Source organism: Emys orbicularis, chromosome 5 (genome assembly GCF_028017835.1).
Source record: "Emys orbicularis isolate rEmyOrb1 chromosome 5, rEmyOrb1.hap1, whole genome shotgun sequence".
Taxonomy (NCBI): domain Eukaryota; kingdom Metazoa; phylum Chordata; order Testudines; family Emydidae; genus Emys; species Emys orbicularis.
Genome location: NC_088687.1, coordinates 58232165 through 58256872, shown reverse-complemented (window position 1 = coordinate 58256872; position 24708 = coordinate 58232165). Strand labels below are relative to the sequence as shown.

The following is a 24708-nucleotide window of genomic DNA, read 5'->3' as shown; positions in this document are numbered from 1 at the left end:
TGTATCATAAACTCACGTTTCCAGATGCTCAAAGTCCCAACTATTCTCTACCCAGTTTCCCCTTGACAACTTCTAAAGTTCAGTTATGCACTTTCAAAAATCTGCATCAAATTAGGGTGGGACATTTAAAAACATTCAGTATTGGCTTAATTCTCCCCCCATTGAAGACAATGTTAAAACTCCCATCTACATCAGTGGGAGCAGCATTAGACCAATTCTGTGCACTTTTGAAAACTCCACCCTAAAAATGTAGACAGACCATCAAATAAATTAGATTTTATATTAAATTTAATAACGGGAGCTTCTGTTGCTGTTATATTCATTGGCTTATTTTGTATGTCAAAAACTTCAATGCCGGGGAAACCATGTAAAAGTGTAAGAGAAACCAGATAATCTTTTTTTAAATAAAGATTAAAAGACTAAAATACATGCTACATGGAAAATTCTCCATAAAAATACAACTACTAGTATATTATGCAATAAATAGAATAATGATAAAGAAAAATTCAAAAAATCATATTTCTTCATAATCAAATAGTGAGCTACAAGAATATTTAAGAACTATACGTATTACATGTGACCTAGACTAGTGTACTTCTTAAAGGCTTACAAATTAGAATACTTTATATTATTTTCCAGTTACAACACCCAAGATTATAAAAACCTGCAAAATACTACACTCACCATCATTTCAAATATTACAAGTGCAACAGTTGCCATTAAAAAGTTAGCATTTGAGTGGTATATGAGATTATCTGTTTTCCTCCTTTATTTAGCAAAGGAAGTATACCTGATAACTAGAACTGGTTGAAACATTTCTGATGGAGCAGTTTTTCATGAGAGAATGCTGATTTCACACAAACCTATCAATTCTGTCAAAATTTATGACCGGAAACTGAAATAAAACAAAAAAGATCCAAAATTTCAACTTTTCATTCCAATTCAGAAAGAAACCAAATTTCAAAATCTCAGAATTTCCCGTGGAATGAAAATTCCAGTTTTCAACTGGCTCTATCGATATCAGTAGTTGAAATTTTGGATTTTTTTTGGCAACATTTAATTTTGATTTTATCAATTTGACTTTTGTTATGCTATGATTTCTAATATAATATACAAGTTGGCTTGTATATTATGTAATATTATAAAACTTGAAAATTGCGATGATAAAAATCAAAATGAATAATTGATTTCAACCTTAATGAAATTAAATGTTTTATTTCAGTTTCCTGTCAAAGTAGTTGTATTTTTATGGAGAATTTTCCATGTAGCATGTATTTTAGTCTTTTAATCGTTATTTAAAAAAAGATTATCTGGTTCCCAGTGGATATTACTATTATCTTGGCTGGGAGGTTAGGTTAGGAAAGCAAAACAGGGAAAAGAGTTTCCACATATTTCATAACTGGGTGATTTACAAGGTGCATTTCCCTAGATTACAACTGGGAAGGAAACTTTTTGAGATTAGTAATTAAAGCCCATTAGTCCAAGCTACCTTTTGAGCAAAAAAAGAGGAGCACTATTAGTAGGTAAGATCTGAAGACCATGTCATGCCTTTCCAAACATTATAGGCTTCATGTAGTGGCCCTGTCAGATCCCACAATTATCTTAGGGAGTTAGTCAAGAAATATCACTAACTCCTGTCTTTAGGTTTATATGGGGACTGCTATTTAAAGATTGTTGTCTACATCAGAGGATCTGAAAGGCAGAAAATTGACTTTTCCTTCCTGTAAAATGGAGTTTTGCTCATCAGAGCTCATCATTTGGAACCCTACCAAACATTGATTTTATGTAATCATATAAAAAAAACCCCACTGTTTCTAAATTATTCTACAACTGCATTATTTTATACAATAGCTGTTTTATTGTTCTAGTTGCATGAGAAGTTAATGTGTCAGTTAGCTAAGGAAGCACTTGACTGGAGAGTGTGGCATAAGAGGCTTAAGAAGTAGTACAGTAGGAGAAAAGGTCTTCAGATGCTGCTGCTTTTCCCTGCCAGTCAATGGCCAGAGGGAAGCACCTGTAAATCCAGATTGACAGATCTGAAGACTAGACAGATTGAAAAGGCTTATTAGATAATTGAGTCTATCCCCATCCAAATGCAGGATGTAGTTTCCAGATAAAGGACAGCATATTATTACATAGAAATAATATATTGTTATTGATATTGAACTGACAGTTACTGGATTGAATTGATGTTACAGAGATTGTGTATTTTCAATTCAAATTAATACAATCTAATAAAATCTGAGAGTAACTCCTGAACATACAGCATGAAGGAGAAAATTGCAAATTGAATTGATAGAAAAATACAGTACATCTTATTAATGTTTATTCTTATAACAGGAAAAAAATACTGGCGGGCACTGTGAATGTTTTGAATTAAGTGCTCCAGCAGATACTCCCAAAGGAGTATTGTAACAAAAAATATTCAAAACTCTTATCATTCTGTTCTTTTCAATGAATCTAACTTCCCTGTATGTTTATACTTCTTTAATGCAATAAAGAAAGTGTATCCTTTACATTTCTAATCTTAAGAAAAGATAAACGGATCTGATTTTCACATTAGGGAGTCTCTTAGTTTTAGTAGAATTTTTAGGGGCAGGAGACAAATTAATTCTATTCATATATTGTAGTGAAAACCTCTTCAAGTCACAGTAATGCATTAGTGCAAACTCTAATAATCATAATTTACATGTTCCATAAAAGTTTTATGGCCTAGGCATAAACAGTCTTATTTTTGACTCTTCAGGCATTTGGGGTTATAACTTTTAATTGAAGACAGAGTTCCTGAGATTAGTTCAAAAACTTCTTTAGTTATTTTATATTTTAAAAATTAAATTGAACTGTAGAAAGTAATTTATTAGAAACTTTTTTTACTTAGGCAAAATGAATTAAATATTTTAAAAACTTGCTATAATTCAAATGAATTAAAATATATAATCCTTTTTCTATAAGTTAATTGTTAACATTTTTGTAGCATCAAGTATTGTTCTCTGCTTTATGTACATGTTTGTAAGACTACGGCATTTAATGAAGAGATCTTTTTAAAATATTGATAGTCACAAGTAAATTAAACTATGTTTGATCTATGTTAAAGATTCAAAGTCCAAGGTCTTTGAGTAGAACTTAGAATAAAAATGTAATTAGGTTACATCCCTAAAGTCTGATATATCTTTAAACAAGACCGCAAATGAAACTTTATTAAAACTTCATATGAATTATTTCATTGCTTTTTTAAATTCATTTTCCCTCTCTTCTCTTTCATGTCTATTACTGACATTGCTGCTTGTATTTTACCTGTCTTTTCCAGGGTATTTTAATTATTTACTGCTTAATGAGTAGTACTGAGACGAAGCTTCATTCAAAGCTGCCTGCTCAGAAACAGATTTTTTGCTGCTAAGGCTACGTCCTCACTACGGGGGTGTGTGTGTCGATTTAAGATATGCAAATTCAGCGACGCGAATAGCGTCGCTGAATTCGACGTATCGGAGCCGACTTACCCCGCTGTGAGGACGGCGGCAAATCGACCTCCGCGGCTCCCCCGTTGACGGCGCTTACTCCTACCTCCGCTGGTGGAGTACAAGCGTCGATTCGGGGATCGATTGTCGCGTCCCGATGAGACGCGATAATTTGATCTCCGAGAGATCAATTTCTACCCGCCGATTCAGGCGGGTAGTGTAGACCTGCCCTAAGCTTCACAAGGTCTCGGACTACTGCAGCTGGGCCTGCAGTTCTCACCACATTATATAAACTTTTCTGGAGGCAGGATTTACTCCTAGTAATTGACAGAGGAAACACTGCTTCTAGAGATGCCTTCTCAATGGGACTGATGGCCAGTGGGAGTGGCCTGGCTGTCAGTTGAATAATTTTTTCCTCAGTCTTCCATTGTTGCTAAGATTGCCTTAAATCTAAAAATCATTCATTTTCAACTTCTAAGGCATGATGGAGGGGCAGCCAAGCCAAATTTGAGTGGTGTGTAGGGTTGTGACCCTCTATGCCAAGTCAAATTGCCAACCAGCAGCACTTGGTTGAAATACAGGATAAAAGGCATCCTGTACTGGTTTAGTAGGGGACAGGGTAGTTTTCATTTCAATAGAGGACATCACTCGTAATACAGGACTGGTGGCAATCCTAAACTGTTGGTGGGTTCCCATAAACACACACTTTTTTCGGTAACAGATGATTCCTTTCCTAGGGGTGTCAGAAATAAAAAGGTGCAAATACTAGTGCTGTCAAGCGATTAAAAAGATTAATCGCGATTCATCGTGTGATTAATCGCACTGTTAAACAATAATAGATTACCATTTATTTAAATATTTTTGGATGTTTTCTATTTTTTCAAATATATTGATTTCAATTACAACACAGAATACAAAGTGTACAGTGCTCACTTTATATTTATTTTTGATTATAAAAATTTGCACTGTAAAAAAAGAAATAGTATATTTCAGTTCACCTAATATAAGTACTGTGATGCAATCTCTTTATCATGAAAGTTGAACTTACAAATGTAGAATTATGTACAAAAAAAAGCTGCATTCAAAAATAAAACAATGAAAAACTTTAGAGCCTACAAGTCCATTCGGTCCTACTTCAGCCAATCACTCAGACAAACAAGTTTGGTTACATTTGCAGGAGATATTACTGCCCACTTCTTGTTTACAATGTCACCTGAAAATGAGAACAGGCGTTCGCATGGCACTGTTGTAACCGGCGTTGCAAGATATTTGTGTGCCAGATGCGCTAAAGATTCGTATGTCCCTTCATGCTTCAACCACCATTCCAGAGGACATGCATCCATGCTGATGATGGGTTCTGCTCGATAACGATCCAAAGCAGAGTGGACTGATGCATGTTCATTTTCATCATCTGAGTCAGATGCCACCAGCAGAAGGTTGATGCTTTTGTGGTGGTTCGGGTTCTGTTGTTTCCGCATTGAAATGTTGCTCTTTTAAGACTTCTGAAAGCATGCTCCACACCTCGTCCATCTCAGATTTTGGAAGTCACTTCACATTCTTAAACCTTGGGTCGAGCGCTATAGCTATTTTTAGAAACCTCACATTGGTACCTTCTTTGCGTTTTGTCAAATCTGTAGTGACAGTGTTCGTAAATCAAACAACATGTGCTGGGTCATCATCTGAGACTGCTATAACATGAAATATATGGCAGAATACGGGTAAAACAGAACAAGAGACATACCATTCTCCCCCAAGGAGTTCAGTCACAAATTTAATTAACGCTCTATTTTTTTAACGAACATCATCAGCATGGAAGCATGTTCTCCGAAATGGTGGCTGAAGCATGAAGGGGCATACGAATGTTTAGCATGACTGGCACGTAAATACCTTGTAATGCCAGTATCTCCCGTCAATGTAAACAAACTTGTTTGTCTTAGCGATTGGCTGAACAAGAAGTAGGACTGAGTGGACTTGTAGGCTCTAAAGGTTTACGTTGTTTTGTTTTTGAGTGCAGTTATGTAACAACAACAAAATCTACATTTGTAAGTTACACTTTCACAATAAAGAGATTGCACTACAGTACTTGTATGAGGTGAATTGAAAAATACTATTTATTTTGTTTATCATTTTACAGTGTAAATATTTGTAATAAAAACTAACATAAAGTGAGTACTGTACACTTCATATTCTGTGTTGTAATAGAAATCAATATATTTGAAAATATAGAAAAACATCCAAAATATTTAATAAATTTCAATTGGTATTCTACTGTTTAACAGTGCAATTAAATGCAATTAATTTTTTTTAATCATGGTTAATTTTTTTGAGTTAATTGCATGGGTTAACTGCGATTAATCAACAGGCCTAGCAAATACCATTGGAACAATTACTTTAAATGACAACACAAAAGGTTAAACCAATAGTTCCTAAACCAGCACTGAAGGATAGTTCAGTACAGTGGTATAAATATAAGAGTCCTGTAACCCCTGCACATCATCCTGCTTCCCCCTGCCGTGGCTGTTGCTGCTCCCCTGCTAATAAGTCTCAGCCCTCCAGTGCTAGCTTCCAGGCTGTTTGCTGCCCAGTCTTCCCTCTGTAGCCACTTTTCAGGCCTCCAGGCTGCTGCTTCTGCTCTCACAAAGCCTTTGGCTCTCTCTTGAGATTAATGTCCTTCGACCATAGGAAGTCCTTTTTTCTTTTTGTACTCTGGGGATTATGGAGCCTGTAAGGAGTCCCACTGACTTCAATACAATCCACTTTGCCTCAGGAGTCCAGTCTAGCCTATCTATTTGCTGAATTAGGGCCTTGTTTTATCATTTTGTATGCTATTTATTTCATCTTCCAACAAATTTCCACTGAAGATTTATAAAACCTCCGTAAATAGTGGCTTATATTGGAAACTGTGACAAATCTGTAACTATTCAGCATGAATAGTGCTACCATAATTATCATAACTGTATATATGAAACTAAAAATAATATCAATAGTTCAAGCAGTTAAATTGAAATGGAAGCCAATATCTTTTAAAAGTGGCAATAACATTTTTCTTTTTTTGCTATCACTAAATATTGCTTCTAGCAGACTTTGTGTACGTTGTACAGTATAATAATTTATTACAAAAGATGCCCACTGGTTTTAGATTAAAACGCAACATAATATACATGAAGCTTTATTGTTCCTTTAAACAGGTTGTTTTAAATTAAAGTGGAATATTTTGCTAACGTCCCAACAAATGTTTACAATTTAGAACTAAATGTGCTTTCGGCTTGTACTAGTATTGCTGAAGAAATGTGCATTATAGACCTGCCACATTTTTTTCATACAGTTGTTTATACTGCATTATTTTCATTGGTAAATGTACAAGCTGAGAGAAAAGGAAATAATTAGGTACTTTCAATATTGCTGAGGCATGGAGCTAGAACAGGTCAGTCAGTGCATCTTATTGTGACATACTAAATTACCTGAACAATACTAGAAGCAATCTTTGGACCTAATTAACATCCCACCTAATTAATGTCATCTCTGTATGTACAGACCTCTAGACAGAGTCATACTTTATTTATGTATTAAATATCACATTATTAAAATTTGCTATCTTTAATCTCTGTATTGAAAACTTAAGATTTCTGTGCTGTTTTCTTAAGTGGGAGTAACTCTTCCTTTTTTTTTTTTCTCCTTCAAGTAATCAATGCACTGCTGAATGAGTTCATTTTAATGCACTCAATCATGCCTCTAATGTTTGTAGCTTACGGGCGCAAGCATCAGTAATGCAGGAATGTTATATGGCTTTAGTCTGGCCATTTCATAAAATATTCATGGAATCAAAAATGTGCATCAAAATAGCGGTTGGGAGAATTACATTTATGTGCCTGCTTTTATGGCAGCTTCACATTTAAACCCATTTGTGTTAATATCTAGTCAATCTTTCTACTTAAAAAAAAGGAAAATGGTAGTGATCATATACATCCTTCATAGTTAATATTTGTCTAAGATATCTGCTGTGATATAACATATATAAACTTTTGGAGTATTTTGTAGGAAGGGGATTTGTAAAGGAATACTTGGATAATATTCAGAAATATAAAATGTTTGTCTACCATGCTTTTAAGTTTATATCATGTTGAGTTTTGTTCTTTGAATGAATGGATGGATTCTCTTTTTTGTGGGCTTTCAGTAAACTCATACTCTTCAAATAGTTTTATTCAAAAGTAAACTTTCCTTCCATTGAAAAAACTATAACACAAACCTTAGTGTGTATACATCTAGTTAGAATGAAAATAATAATGATTTATAATATTTAATTTATTTAGTGGATGAATGATGCTTTGTATGAATATAATTGTTTAGAATGGGTCTCCTACTGTAAAAAAATATGTAGTTATACCACTTCCTTCCAATTATTAAGATGAATTGATTACTGATAGCTTTTTGATGCCTTGTCCTGGGGCCCCAGTAAATTATAACATTTTTGTAGTACTGCTATATATTTTATAAGAATTACATTTGTGATTCTGACTCATTTGATTAAATGAGAGAGAGTATCAGTATTTCTCAAAATTCAAGTTTAAGACACATGGGGATAACTTCTGAGCACATTGCTTGGGGAAATTAGACATGCAGCTACTTTTGTTAAAAATAACAATGGAAATAATTTCCTGTGTAACATTTTGAAAATATGTGCTATAGATTGTCTGGAAGCAATCATTTTTCTTCATGGAATCTTAGATAGATATATGGGATATCCTTTCTCTTCTACAAAATATTCTTGAGGATCCCTCCTGCTGTCTGTCCCTCTTCTTCCTTTGTCTATCTCCCTTTCTTTTCTCAGACAGTAAAAATCATTTTAAAACTAGCCTTCCCGTCATTGAATTGATATAAAAAGAAATCCTAACTTTTAAAGCAGAGATGCTGTGTAACCAGCTTCCTTTCCTCCTAATACTTTCCATAATTTTTATCTATTTATTTCTTTTTGAGTTATTACAAAAACACCTTTTCAAGTGCTCTAGCTACTTGTGCAACAAATAAAATAAACAACAATAATAATAAAAAACAAAAATAACACAACACTTAAAATTAAAATACAGAAGACAATCCAACTAAATACACAAACTCAAACTGAACCAACTAGCCAAACAGAATGAATAAATTGATTCCCCATCACCCTGAAGATTTTATTCTCCCCAAGCTTTTGACTGTCTATACTGAAATGCTTCAGAGAACGGATAGGCCTTGCAGGTGAAGATGGGCAATTTCAGGTTATTTTGGAGTGAGGAGTCAATTCCAAAAAATGAAATGTACTACTAACAGTAACTTCCCAGTTAATCCAAGAGGACTTCACCTTGAACTCTTTTGCTGATTGCAACTGTGATTCTCAAGTAGACAAATCCCAGGCCTGTTAAGTCAAAACCTTTCACTTTTTCTTTGCTTAGGAAATTCCCAGCCTATTTTTAAACTTATATTTCTTTTTATTTTCTGTTTAGCATCTTCACTCTTGTTCTTCTGTAACCAGATTGAGTTACTTGTGTTTTTCAATCTTGGCTTCTTTTTTTGTGTCTGTAATGGAATCACACTTAGATGCATTTTCACCTAATTCTATCTGAATGATACCAGAAAGCACAGTCTGCCTCTGTATTTTGGTGCTCACTGAGTTCTGGCAACAAAGATGTCAGGACAGGGCCCTTATGGCTAGTTCAAAGGCCAATGGGATATATGGAATATATTACTTCAATTTCCGCTCTGTTAGGAATGCTCTCAAGGGAGTCCCTCAAATATGAGGTTGTCCCTCAAATATGAGGTTGCATGGGAGAACAGAACCACCATATACTGTAGCTCCATGCATCCTAAACCACCATATCCTGTAGCTCCAAGCATCCTAAACAGGCAATAGAAAGGTGTGCTGATTCTGGAAGTTCACCTGAATCTGTCCATCTAAGAGATAACATCTCAGAGTCTGAGGAGGAACAAGTACATTAGATTCACTTTCAACATCCACCTCCCTGGATGACTTGCTTGTCACCTCTTCCTGTCCCTAGAAATCGTTTCTCCTTAAGGTGGTGTTGTTTTTTTCTTTTTAGTTTCACCTGAATAAAACCATATGTCTGCCAGTCTTTTCCCTCCATAATACATCTGGTGAAATTAGGTTGCATAAATTGAATGGCAAAAGAGCTTTGCATTATTACCTGAAAAGACTCAAGCCCTTTCAAAAGTCCAAGCCATTTGTTCATGGACTTTGGGGGAAAAAACAAAGAGGGAAGTGAGTTGTGCCAGAGGCTAGCCAAGTGCATAAAACTCTATATCCAGCTCTTTGAGTCAGAGCCTCCAATTCATCTTCATAGTCATCTATTCCAGAACCAAGGACAGCTTAATCTCCAATCTCTGAACCTAGCAGCTTGGAGTGTGGTATTATGTTGACTTTTGACTTGGAATGTCTCTGAGCAGTTCACCAGATTGTGATAGAGGTTGTAAAGTTTCTTCAAGGAAGACTCATGCTTTGAAATGGAAGATAGATATTGTTATGGGTCTTTAAGAAGTCTTCCTCTATCTGTCACTATATTAGGCTATCAGTAGATTGTCCACTTCCCTGGATTGACTGTAATCACAGTCAAGATTAATTTTGAAGCTGTATCAATTTAGCATCTTCTGATTTTGAGTCTTCATACATCCAACAGTTTAAGTTTTTGAAAGAACTAGTACATATCTTCCTATCTGTGTATGAGCTATTGCTTATGTGGGACTTAAATTGCTTTAACAAAGCTGATGAAATTCCATATTGAAACTTCTTGAAGATTGTCCCCTTTACCATCTATCTTTGAAAACAATGTTATCATGGCAGTAACTTCAATCAGAATTTTAAATGAGGAGCAATCCTTGATGACTGACCCTTGTTACACAGCATTCACAGGTATAAGATGGTACTTTGTCCAAACTATAAATTCTTTACTAAAATTACCTTAAAGCTCCTTCTGAACCAGTCTACCTGTCTCCTAGCATTTTTCAAAGCCCACTCTTTACCCAGGGAAAGCTAGTCTCCATAAATTAGAAGTTAAGGAGGCTTTGAATTACTATCTTGGGAGGACTAAATTCATTCATTGTAAGTCTACTAGGCTGCATGTGTATATAAATCCAGTAAGGGAGAAAATCCATTCAGATTGTTGAAATGGATTAGACTTTATCTTCAAACTTGTGTTTACCTTATCAGTGTTTCAGTAACTGAAGATATTAGAGCACATTTGAAAAGTTCTATCTTCTACTCCTTTCTTACCTTCTCAGAATCTTTCAGCCTAGGATCTGGACTCTGGTCCTTTACACACACTTGATTTTAAAATATCATATCCACAAGGTATGGTTTCTACTTTCTAGAAGATTCTGACTTCTGCTTCCTAACATTGTGGATCTATACAGGCAACCTACTCAAAAACTACATTTACTAGTAAGTAACTTGTAGTTTGGGCAACAAACTGTGAATTGAAGGTAAAGATGACTTACTGATACCTGTAAGATCTGGAATATTTTTTCCAGTATTAATATTTTTATTAAGTTATGGGTTGATGATTTTTGGAACCTTTGTGAAGTGAAGTTAGAAACAACTTCTTTTGTAAGAAAATGATAATATGCAAAATGTTTTGGAATATTTTGTTAAATATACTGCTTATATTTATGAATTAGTTGTGTTTTTCAGGTCAGTTCATGAAAGCTGCTGAGCATTATGAAACATTCCATCAATTGACACTGGGACGGATGTGGAATGATGAGACAGGCCATACTTACAACTCACTGGCCTGTGAGCATCTCTGGAGAATTTACACATTACTAGCAGACAAAATGCTAGAAAATAAAGAACACCAACAGGCCATCAAAACTCTAATAAAAGCTTTTGAAATGGCAAAAAAAGGTGGGTGGAAAATAACACTTTCACATTCCTTTCTTTAATGTGCCGTCTCTGATTTTCCCAGGAGTAAGGTAAAAATTGTCAAGGGTTTGAATGATTATTTCCTACGAAATTCAAAGACAAATGCCATCAATACACTTCCAAATCTCACTGTAAAACAGAAGTGTCTTCTTGCTGACAGCAAGGAATCCATTAGTTTCTTGAAAGCTTTATCTCCAAAAATGCAGTCTTCTGGGACTATAGTGTTGTAAAACAATGAACCCATAATCAGAAGTAAGGTCATTTACAGAAGTTGAGATTTTTGTAGGTTAGCCACTGTTGGTTTTTCATTTCCTTAGTAATGTTATCAGGCAGATCACTACTGTTTCATTCTACATGACTGATAAATAATTATGGAAAGAAAACCATTTGTATTCCTACTGCAGCCTTTCCAGTATACCTGAAATATTGAAAATAGTTTTAAAACTTAAAGTTCAGGAAATGCTGTATATGATGGCTAACATGACAGTCTTAGTGTTTTGACTATCTGTAGTAAGAATCCAAAAGCTGATGGAAAGATGAGGATGCCATTTGAATATATGATGTCAGATGCTGAACAGTTACAAAGCAGCTGCTTATTTATGGGGTATTATTATATATGAGAGGGAGTAGAAAAGGGAGAGTGAACCATCACAGTTGATTTTAAGAAAGTACAGATTATTTTTCTGTTTTTTGGGTTATCTTAATAATGCTTATTTGTTGGAAGATGTCATTAGATTCCAACATCTACAGTTTTCTATGTTCTGAAGGAAAAAAATGATTTTATGTGTTTCCCAGAATTAGAATGGAAGATATTGTATAATCACCTTTATTCAATTAGCATTGTTATGCTAACTTTGTGGCAGCTTTAATAGTTTTTTGTATAAGAATTATGGTTAATACACACTAGTAATTTGAAATTTATCAGGAGAGAAATTTTAATCTAAATGTTAAGAAAATATATACAAGTATTGATCAATCAGTCAGTCCCTAAGAAGTAAGTGGAATCAAGCTTCAGCCAGAGTGGCCAAAAAAAAAAAAAAAAAAAAATTCTCCTTATGTGTTTAGTCTTGTAAAATAAAATTGGTGAGAGTGAAATAAAATAAAGTTTGTTCTGTGTAATATACAGAACAGTATAAAATGTATAGAATTAAGCATTAACTGTGCTATTCATTATTTAAAACAATATTGAATTATTTCTGTTTGTTTTCTTTAGTCATATTGTTTCTAAAGATCTAATATTGTTAAAATTTCTTTATACTGTTAAAAAGTTAAATACTTTAAAATACCTTTAAAAAAGCTTACAAATCTATATTGCACTCCCACACTGTAATTTTCTGAGGATAAAGCAAAATGTTTTTTTAAAATTTACTACATCCTGGATCTGAGGTTTCCATTCATTCCATAACAGTCCTTTTGAATGTGTGTCTTTTTTGATTGCATTTGTCTGAATGTTGATTGGGTGGTTCCTTCTTTCTTTGGATTTGGCCCTTAAGCAATCTGTCCTACTTCTTTTTCAACACAGAAGCTAATAGTTCTCTTTTGAGACTTGCTTCTTCAGAACCCCACTCCTGGGAGCATGTGACTCAATAGTGTGAGTTCCAAGACCATTTAAAGCAATAACTGTTGCAAATAGGCATATATTCTACCACAAAACGAAACCTTACTTGTGTCATGCTTCTTATTATCTGTTTATATAGTCAAGAGAATTGTTAAGAGATTATCAAAGTGGATCTGACTCTGCACTGAGACCACCAGGCAGATGCCCCAATTTAGAGCTGGTCAAAAAAATTTGACCAAAACTTTTTTTTGGAAAAAAAAATGCAGATTTGGCAATTCCTAACCATTTCACAAATTTATGTTGACTTCACCAAATTGTTCCAGTTAAGAAAACCAAACCAACTTTTTGGTTTTAAATTTTCTTTAATTTTGTTTAATATAGAAATTTAAAAAATGCTCTAACGCTAAACAAACTTTTTTCAACTTATCAATTTGCTGAAATTTTTGAAAAAAATTCTTTTATGGGTTGACCCAAAACACCTTTTTCCCCCAATTTTTCAGAATGCCAGAAAATTGAAAAATCCATTATTCACTACCAGATGGCCTTAGAGCTAGACATGTGTCTTTGAAACTTGTGGGAGTTCTGCAATTCACACCTTTACTCACCATTATTCTGTAGATATTTAAACAAGATAAGATGCTCATTTCAGAAGGGCAGTCCTTCAATCTCTGTTCAAAAGCCCCCTCTCTCCCTCAAAGAGGCCCTTATTCAGCAAAATATTTAAGTACATGATTAAGTTTAAGCTAGTGCTTAAATCCATCTCTCTTCAGCATTCAATCCATTCCACTGGACTTAAGCCTGTGGTTATGTGCTTTGCTGAATCTGGACCAGAAACTGATAAACAGTCTCTCAAGATTCAGGCTCTACAGAGACAGTTCTTGAAGGAAAAAGAAAGGTTTTGAGTGTGTTTCGTCTATAAAGCCATATTTGCTCATCCTCCTTCCGTGCCCACTTGGAATCTTAGGAAAAAGAACAGAAGGGTTTGGAATTGCCTGCTTTTATAATTTTTCCAAGTGTGTTCAATTCTTTAGGTAGGGGGGTGTCCTTATGGGCTCAGCAATTATGACTTTCAAAGATTTCAGGACACTTGGAGCCTAAACACGAACTTCCATGAGTGTGGATCTGTTAAGACAATATATTAGGAGAACATCAGTTAGAGGTAAATAATCTTCCTTTTTCATGTGTAGATGTTTATACTGGTGCAGGAGTTGTGAATTTGTTGACCTTCAGGACTCATTTCAAAGCTCATTTTCTAGGCTTTTTATGTGTTGAATGGGCAGTATTGCGTGATGAAAAAAGGTTTTATATTTTGGACATTGATTCCAATTTGTTTCCTTTACTAATCAATTTTTGTATATATCCCCAAACTCTGGATGGGTTAATTTTGAAAAAATTATATAAATAAATTATTTTATATAAATTAGAATATTAAATATACAGGCCAGGTTTCCTTTTGCTGGAGCAGTGCAAAGAGCCAAGAAAGCAGCCCATTTGGCCAGCTGAGAATTCCATTCGCTGTTGGGAGCTCTCGGTGGGGCCAAATTAGCTTACCTAACTCATTTGCCACCTCCAGTCTCTGGAATAAGGAAGAGGCACATCCAAAATGTGCTGTACTTCAGTTGTCCACCATTTGTGTAGCATTTCCTGGAACCATTGCCGGCTAGTATAGATTACAGCAGCTTTCAGGCTGCTCTAGCCTATGCCGGTGTGGAAACCTATCCTGAGAATCAGGGAGCTGTAACTGTCTCCCTGACTTCTTTCTGCTGCACCAAGTTTCTCTTTGTATGTAGCTAAATAACTATACGGAGCTATTGTACTGACCCTCTAAATGTAAGGTGTTTTGTGACTGTCTTTGGAGAGGTGGTGGCAGTGCTGTGAAACAATTCATAGTAGAGAACCTTATAGCATGACAAACTGTGTGCTCTGTCTCATGAAAACATTTGCACTTCCTATGTTTGTGGCTTTTTTTAATTGACTATAAGTGCTCTAGATAAACATGGAAAACATCAATGTTATAAAGTGATAAATGACAAGCTATAAGGAAAAATTTCATATGTTATTAAAAAATGACGTACGTTATTTTCAAGAGCTGTCAGTAGTAGTGTAATTTGTTTAGAACTAAGAGTTATTATAACCCAACTCCTCCCCTTTAGGAGGCGATAAGAAGATGGAAGGAGAAGCTGCCTATTGCTTAGGGCTAGCCTATCATTCTGCTGGAGAAGAACAGACAGCAATAATAGTGAGTTTACTTAACGTTTCTTAACATGCAGTTTATAATTTGTCCGCAAGCAATTACCTTGGCTTTGCTATTAAGTGACCTTAAATAAAGGTAGATTTTGATTTGCTATTTTTAGTGAGGAAAGTTTTTATTACTGTTTAATATTTATTTTATGATTTTACTACAATTGCCTGTATGAAATATCTGCTGGAAATAGATGGTGAATAGGATGGGAAAGAGTTCTACATGTGAGAATTCTGGAAGGACAGGACCAATAGTCCATCTCTGCCTCTTGGATCAGTTTTAGAGGAAAGATCAGTGACAACCGAGTATGCTTCTGTCAATCACTGCTATATCTCTAGGGAAATACGCCAGCATTCGATGATCAACTGTAACAATGTTATGGGGAGATCCAGTAGTATGAATATGGATGTATTTTGTCCTTGTCCATGGACAAACAAAAGGACATTCATCAAAATAACCAGTGCCATCTCTGTGCGTGCCCAAGCCTTAAACTCAGTTTGGAGGGATCCAGTGTTCTAGCAGCAGACATGTTTCGTGGAGAGGACTCTTCACTAGTTTATTTTATTAACTTGCTCAAAAATTGAACACTGGAAACCGGATAATAGTTGAAGTTGGTTGAGTTGAGCAATGATTTCTTCAGTATCAGCTTGTTTAGTGTATGCTTATAGTTGATGATGGATTCCCTCTTCAAAGGAGGCATTGATAACTTGATGTTCCAGAAACTTTCTATTATCTTTTTCATGATTCTTCAATGCTTCTTGGATTTTCTTACATGCAGATTTACTGAACTGTGGAAAAGAAGGTGTCATGTTATTTGTCCTGTTATAGACATGTGGTTTCTGGTGTTCAGAGAAGCCTACCTTGATACTGCGGATGATCAATGTGAATAGGCTGATAAATCCTCACACTCAGAGGTTCTGGGTTGTGAAGTTGAATGAAGGCATTTCAGATTGAAAGAGCAGTTTCTGATCCAGAATACTTTACAGAGTGAGATTTAGTGGTTGCAGTGGCAAAGGAGAAAGAGTGATTTTTTTGGCCTTTTCCAGGTTCTGGAATAATAGATTAGACTAGAATTCCTTGTGCTGAAATTTTTCTGCATGTCCACAAGTTTTTGACCACAAACACGCCAAGTTTTCTTTCCTTCCTGCTCCTGCATTAACAGGTGTCTGAGAGCTATGGGAACAATGACCAGAAAGACCGGTAATAGAGATAAAGAATTCGGCATGGACACTTGATTTGTTCATGACCAGGAGAAGCTCCTTGACCAACAAGACAAGCATAGTCTTCATTCCATTCAAAGGCCAAAAGCATACTTGAAAGCAGCCCAAGATTATCTGAGGACTATGATATTGTCAGACAGAGTTTTCTCATCACCATCTCTTGCATTATTTTTTCTTAAAACAGGAAGGTTAGAAACCAGGTGACCATTTACTAACCTGTGGCTTTTTGACCCTGGGTCAAATAATTGCTTTTTTGGAGGATGCTGGAATCTTTGTTCTTTCAGTTAAGATGCTCAGCTTTATATATTAGTGTGTTTTATAATAGTTTTTAATCAACAGATAAAAACAACTGACAGATGGTAGAAAACAAAATTTGCCTTTTTTGTTAAATATGAAACACTCCCTATACAGTACAGAATGTAAATGGGATTCACTAGGGTGGATCATAAAATACTTTAAGTATCCTCACTTATTAATATTTTCATCACTTGTGTGCTAATTAAAATAAACATATTAAATAGAGTTTAACTTATGAATGTTGTATAAAATTGTGAGATCAACTCTTTACATAAACTGAGAAGACTTGCATTTAGAAAAATAGGTTAGTTTTCACACACACAAAAAACACGAACCCACATGAGAATGAGAAAAGAAATAGGTAGTATTTTATTTCATGCATTCTTTTCATCCTCAACTGTGATCAATATATACAACAGTAAAATATCAATGGTTTCAGTGCCATTGAGCACAAATTTTCTTTACTCTCCAATTAGAAATCATTGCCTAAAATTCACCCTTCTGTTCTCAATTTAATGGTCTCTGTATCCAAGGGGAGCTCAGATGCTTACAGAGATGAAATCATTGCATCCTGTTCCCAGAGGACTACTGCTTATCATTACACATAACATACAAACAATACTGCTAGGAGCCAGTTTGCTTCATGGTAATGTGTAGTTCATCACCAGCTTCTGTAGCATGCTAAAGAGGTCTTGCCACTCAGCTTGGGACTATTTGAGTGTAGACTCAGGGGTCTCAGCAGTTATTTTCCTGCTTTGCATCAGAGTTTTCATCTTCTTTATCCTTTTGTGCTGTGGCCCACCTCAGGCAGTCTTCTTCTAGGGGAATCTAAAAGGAACAGCTGTTACAGATACCATTTCCTCAAATTGTTGCCATTTGGTTCCTTTTGCTATTTAGTGTGTCACTCCCTTCCCCCAACATGCACACACACCAGTATGCATATAAACTTGTTTCTTTTTCATTATCTCTTCTAACAAAGTGAGAAGCATATGTTCAAAATATTCATTATCTGACACAGTAATTAAAAGGTTGAAATTATGAAGCTACAATCTGTTATATCAAAAATATAGCCTCTTTGTCTAGAGAATGGAATATTTTCAGTGAATAGAATTTTGTATTGCTAAGCATGTAGTATATAACATGATATTATTTATTTGATACGTGTAACCTCAGTTTTGCAAAGACTGAGGGCAAGTCTACACTATAATATTAAGTTGACCTAAGTTACCTCAATGTACAGCCACTGCAGTAATTAAATTGCTTTTGCATGTCCGCACTACGCTCCTTGTGTCGGCGGTGCGTGTCCTCATCAGGCGTGCTTGCAGCGATTTAACTGTCACTGTAGGACATTGTGAGATGGCTTCTGAAAGGCAGCAACAGTCGATGTAAGCAACGCAGTGTCTATACTGACACTGTGTTGACCCAACTACATTGACCTAAGCGCTATGCCTCCAGCAGAGGTGGAGTTATTAGGTTGGTGTAGTGGGAGAGATACATAGGTGGGAGAATATTTTAGTGTAGACACTAACAGAGTTAGGTCAATGTAAACTGCCTTACCTCAACCTAACTCTGTAGTGTAAACCAGACCTGAGCTTAGTGGGACTATTCAAGTGTGTAGAGTTAAATACATAAGTCTTTGCAAGCTTGAGACTTAACTCCATTTAACATTTTTGTGTGTCAAGCAAGGTCCGGTTTATAATTGTGTCTAATTACTTTTGCCATGCTTGGAAAAAAGTATAAATGTCTGAAATATAAAAGTCTACTGTGGATTTTGCCATGAAAAGGTTAGCTGGTTGCTGTCTAGACTAACTTGACAGTAGGTCTTGCTATAGATGCTTCTCTTCAAAATTGTATTGCTAACCAAATATTTGTTACAAATATTTTCATATAATTAGAAATCTTGTATATGGCAAAGTATCTTATTGCATATTTGATATGGTTTTTTAAAGTTAATGTAGATTTTATGGCTGGATTTTCAAAAGTGCCTTAAGGAGTTAGGCACCCGATTTGACTTTCAATTATAGTTGCATGCCTAACTGAAAATCACAGTGTACATTGTGTACATTTCTTGTCTAAGCATTCACAATAGGGACCACTCAGAAATAAAATACTTATAAAATGGATATTAAATTCTATATTCCATATAAGGTATGTTTTAATGTGCAATAATATAGGGACTGCAACATTCAACACTGCAAAAAGAAACATGATAATTTATGGCACAATATCACACCCATGATTAAAACTTATAATACTTATGTTCTTAAAGCTGATGCTTCAGGGTTTCAGCTGGCCACCAGCAAGGGGCAGGAAGGAATTTTCGCCCCAGTGTATTCTGGGAGGGTTTCTTAAACTCCTTCCTCTGAAGCATCAGAGATGGACATGGTTGGAAAAGGGACATTGGGCAGAGTGTACCAGGGCTCTGAGGTGTCTGAGCATTCTTTCTCTCAGGGACTTGCCTGGCTGCTTCTTGATGACATGCTCAGGATCTGACTGATCACTATACGTGGCATCATGAAGGATTTTCCCTCAGGTCAGATTGGCAGTGAACTTAGGGTGGTTTATTTTTGTTTTTGTTTTGCTTTCTTCTGCACCATGTGGGTGCAGGTCACGTGCCAGGATTAGCTGAGTATATCTCATTTAATCATTTCCTTAGGGACTGGTGAACCTCAGTACTTCTTGTTCTATGTCTGTGGCACATAATAATCTAGTCTCCTGTGGGTTATAATATTTTGGATTTATTTCAGTGGGTGGTTTTAGTGTATGGGTGCTGAGTGGTGTTGGTGGCCTGTGTTATACAGGAGTTCATATTAGATGATCTATGGTTCCCCCTGTCCTTTGTTTCCTGATTTTAGGAGGTTAATATTGTTATTTTAGATAATATGGGTTATAAACTCACCAGTTGATCTGATCAGAAGATAAGATTCTTGTCCCAGAATCAGGCTACACAGAGTTTGCAAGGACTTTCGGAATGTAAGACAAGGATGCTCACACTTAGACAAATGTAGCCTTAAAGATTTTTATTGAGATAAATGATATAGTAATTAAATGGTAAAATAATCAGAGTTACAAAGGCAACAATGTTGTTCTAGATGTACATGTGATATTATGCACTATAAACTTTTGATTAATCTACTCAAACCCTTCCTTGATAATCTGGTGGTAAAAGACAAAGGACCAGCCTCGCCTCTGGCATGCCAAAAGAGTTCAGTCCAGGTTCCTCAGTTCTTGAGTGACCTCCCACTCAAGAACTTAGGAGCTTAGGAGAAACTAAAGAACTGAGAGCTATAAAAGACTAAATAAGCTAACTTAGAATTTTACTTAACTAACTGACTTAAAACTTACAATTGAGAACGAATAGACTAATAAACAAAAGGATAATAAACAAAGAACTAAGAAGCCTACTTGGCATGGTGGGTCACCCCTCATATAGAGCTTGACACTTGAGCCCTCCTTCTATGTCCAAACTTAGTTTCCTCACCTACAGAAAGGTTGGGGTACACTTACTCCATAGGCTGGTACATTTGTACATATTGATGATATATGCCTACATATTAATGACATTAGCTTATTCTCACATTTGTTATTTCTGGCCGATGTGGTTATTTTGGTTATTTCCAACTTCTTTGTGGTGTACCTGATAAGTTTAAAGAGGGTATGAACTTAGGTAGCCCCCTCATATCACCCTGCTCCAAGGCATCCTTTATCTATCTATGTTAAGGGTTGCAACCATATATGGACCTTATGCTTTAGGTCATCGCCACTTATCTAGGTGAAAGGTCCCAAGCATATATATGCTAACTTTGCCTTAGCTCAACATACAGGATGTGGCCTGTAGGCCCCTTGAGTTACAGCCAAAAATACTCCTATAAACCTGTTATACCCTATTATAATAAAACAAATAATCAAACCCATAAGAAAAGAAACCAATAAGAAAAGAGATATAGGCAAGCCCTATAGGCCAAACCTTAAACTCTATTACCCTAAGTTTTCTTAACATCTTAAATGATTCCATTAAAGTAATCAAAGAGGATTCCTAAAGTAGTATGATACACTAACCTGTATATCAGAATCAAATGAAAATTTCACTTCAGCTCACATAGTCAATTAGAATATAAATGGGTACATATGAAGCAGGTGGCCCTAAAATTAATGTGTACACTGCTATATAATGAATTTTTCTAATCATGTTTGTCATGCCCATCACCGTGGTATCTGCACGATTTTTTACCTGCGAGGGGGAAGTTCTACAAGATCACAAGATACACCTGATTAGGTATGCACCATTCTCAAAGTGATTTTACCTTTACGGGAATGAGCTGCTTTCCCTTGACATTCAAGATAATAAATAGCCCCAGTATTGTCTGCTATTGTCTGTACCACTGATCCCTTGCAGCAAGGAAGAAAACATTTTGCTGTCAGATATATTGCTTGATTCTCGAATATATTGACGAGAAGCCTGAACTTCAGGTCAAGTTTTGTCTAGATGTTTTCCTAAATTTAGGTTTGAGGTATCCGTTCCTATCACTACACATAGAGATGCTTAGCAAACTGGAACTCCCAAAGGAAATGATAAGATATTGTCCACTGCATGGAGGATTTTTGAATTTGCTGAAGTATTATCAGCAGTGGTCTGTCCCTTCCAGTTCTATAACTGATACTTAATCAAGATTGTAGGAAATTTGGCAAATGGAGTCACATGGATGCAGAAGGCCATATAGCCTAGAAACATTAGATAAGATCTGATCATATCTAGACTCTGCATTCTGATTGTTTTTAAATATCGGTAATTCTTTAAGGGAAAGCAGTGGTGTTCCTCCTCTGGAGTGTGTCTGTCTGTTTTTTTTGGGGGGGGGGAACTTTGCATCTGAGTGAAGGAGCACTTCTGATTGATATGAACTGAGAGAGCACAGTATATATAGGTCAGAAGAGACTCTTTGTGTAAATCAGGGGTTGATGAGACAGTTGTCCAAATATTTATACGTTTTTAAGGTTTACACATTTATGAAGTGTGCCACCATTACCAGGCATTCGCTGAAGATTTGAGGATTCGTAGCAAAAGGAAACGGGGGCACTTGTATTGGTAGTGATCATTGCCCACAAAAAAGTTTCTCTGTATTACCCTGAGTGAAATGTGTAATTATGAATCTCTCAGGCTGAGAGTCTTGAACCAGTCCTACAACTTCAGGGAAGAGATGATTGTTGCCAGGGTCACCACATGAAACCTGAACATTCAGTTAATTTGTTCAGCTTCCTCCAATCTTCATCTGGAAAGAAGATCTAACTTTTTAATTTGGATTTGGTGGTGCTAGGCATTTACCAGTACCATGAGGGATTTCGTTGATTGCTTTGTTTTAGAGAAGCATCTTCATCTCTAAGAAGTTTCTCATTACAGGGATCCCTGAAGAGGGATGGGAACAGAGGGTTGTGTGGAGTGGAACTGAATAGAGTGCCCTTTCTCTAAAATGTCATGACATTTTCTCCCTTCAGTGCTCACCTATGACACCCAAATTTGCATCTTAGTGATACTGCCTCCCACCTTGTTTGTCTTGGAGCAAAACAGTGGTTTTCCTTTGGGGTCTGTGGTTAAAATGCTTTCCTGTTTGCTCAGCTAATGGTGTCAGAATAGCTCCATCACTAATGGACTGGATTTCTCTTGGGTAACATGCCCTCTGAGGGGAAACCCCCTTAAAAGTGATGCAGTTAAAAAAATTAGAATTAACATAAAAATATTATGCCATGGGAAACAAGAAAAATAGAATATACTGAAAGCATGTTACTAGATCAGAAAATTATCATGCTTTTGGAAAGCCTTGATACAGCAGAAAATAATAGCATTTATAAACATCCCTTCTTACAGTTAATAGCCTGACTTTTTTGTCTCAGGGTTGCTTCTCAAGAGTAGGAGACTCGTGTCTCTTTTAGTTCTCAGTTTTGATCACTTAAGCCCCCATTTCCCCCCTTCCCCAGACTAAAAAGATGATGAGCTATAGTCTTGGCCACCTATCCTGACAGATTAATCTAAAATAAATCAACCTTTCAGCATAAACATGTTTACATGACCATCAGTATCTGTTGTTGGGGAATTTGTGTCACAGGCAGTAGGGGAATCGGCACAATGAACAGGTGTCAGGAAGTCTAAAAGACTGAGTATTTCTTGATATCAGATGATAATGTGTGAAACTTGCTGGCTTTGTTATTTGTGTCACATCTGTGCAATTTTGCTTTAAGTTTCCAAACCTAGAGTTTCATTAACCTTTATGCATTGCATATGATTGCCCAGACTTCACATAGTTATTGTACACAAGATTTTTGATTGTCAAGTTTTATTATGAAACTACAAAACATGCACACAAAGAATTAATAGCTATGCAAAGACAGTAAAGGGCCATGGCTGGGTTCCTTTGTGCTACCAAACTGGAAATAAATAATAAAAATTTGTTCCTGATAATCAGTGAAAGATTCTCTGCAATCTAAATAATTTTCACAAAATGTAGCTGGTTTAGCTTTCATGTTTGAACATGAAGCTAGCAGAGTTTTACTTGGTTTTCAGTTTCCTTGCAGAAGGTTCACATAGCTGTAATATCAAACTGCCTGACGTGTTTGATCATTGAAGGCACAATCATAACACCAGCTATTCTGAGGTGCAAGGGAGTGAGAAAGTATATGGAGCCCTCTTATTCCCATGCCGTATCTTCACTGCTATTTCAGCCCAAGTTACTTAACACAGTTTAGCTAACCCATGTTAAGAATTTTCCTTTCATTTGTGGTGAAGACAAACCCTATGTGTCAGCCAGTGCAGCAGAAGGTTTAATCATTGCTAAGTATAAGGCTGGTGCAGATTACATTTTCCCCATCCCCTATTATCACGGTGGGAGTCAGGAGCCAAATTGTGTGTGCCCTTTATACCATGCCCCTTACGCAGAGCTTGTAGAAGTTTAAAGCCACAATTAAGCCCTTTTGTCCCATTTGAGGCTTTTGAAATCTCAATTGTTTCCTTCCATGGGTCAAAATAGGTACATTAAGGGACATTTTCTGCCACTTATGGTGAAACTGTTCTCTGGTGCAGTTAGTTAAAAATGACCACCCTTCCATTTCCAGACACTGTTTCAATCTGTGTCATTCTCATAGGATAAAAAAGTAAAATTAAATACAAAACTATATAAGAGTGAGTTATTTAGTGCTCAATCTTTTTATTAAAAAGCAGAAATGTAAGAACTCTGGTGTGCAGGGCTGAGAAAGATCTGGAAATGTTTTTGTGAAAAATTTTACAGTTCATTTCTCAGGTGATTAGATACCCACAAAAACTGAGCTTTTTGCATGTTTTGAGAAATGGAGGATTTGCACCAAAAATCATACAAACCCCATGAATGTGTACGTTTTTGTTGCAAATCCACCTTACTTGTCAACTGAAATTGACTTTGTGTGAAAACTTCAAAACAGTAGGTGGATTTTCATGAAAATAAGGCAAATTTCAATTTCTTAATGAAATGCAAATATCGTTAAATTCTGAGGAGGCTTTTTAGTTTGATTTCAAACATTTTCCATAGCACATATAGCTAACATGAAAAGAGCAGGCATTTTAAAAGAATATTATAATTGAATATGAACAAACTGTTATAATGATTAGTTTCTTAAATTGTTATAATCAGGCCCCCAGTTCAGCAATTCATTTACTTAGACATGGTCTTAAATTTCAGCCTGTGAGTAATTCCATTGACTTCAGTGGGATTACTCATGTATTTAAGCACATGCTTAAAGTTTTTGCTGGATTGGAATCATAACAGCTATATAAGAGTGAGGGGGAAGGTCTACTGTCTAGACTTAAAGAATTTAAACATTTATTGTTTGACAGACAGATGAATAACTTGAAAAGCTAGAACATTGCAATATGCCAATTTATACTATAAAACCCTAAAGCTTGCTGTGGCATTGCTAGCAGCAGTTTGTTTTGCTGTTTTACTTTCAGCTTTTATATTATTTTAGAGCTGATCAAAAGAATTGTTAGCAAAGTGTGAAGTAAATTG

The 24708-nt window shown here is 35.7% G+C and overlaps 1 protein-coding gene across 1 annotated transcript in view; it reads left to right on the top strand.

Annotated features, from left to right (window-relative positions):
- The window catches only part of TTC29 (tetratricopeptide repeat domain 29), a 201379-nt gene that overhangs the window by 60475 nt on the left and 116196 nt on the right, over positions 1 to 24708 (top strand). Inside the window, exons 5-6 of the mRNA XM_065405709.1 lie at positions 11134 to 11346; positions 15076 to 15161. Coding sequence (XP_065261781.1) covers positions 11134 to 11346; positions 15076 to 15161 — 299 coding nt within the window. The remainder of the gene's footprint in view (positions 1 to 11133; positions 11347 to 15075; positions 15162 to 24708) is intronic.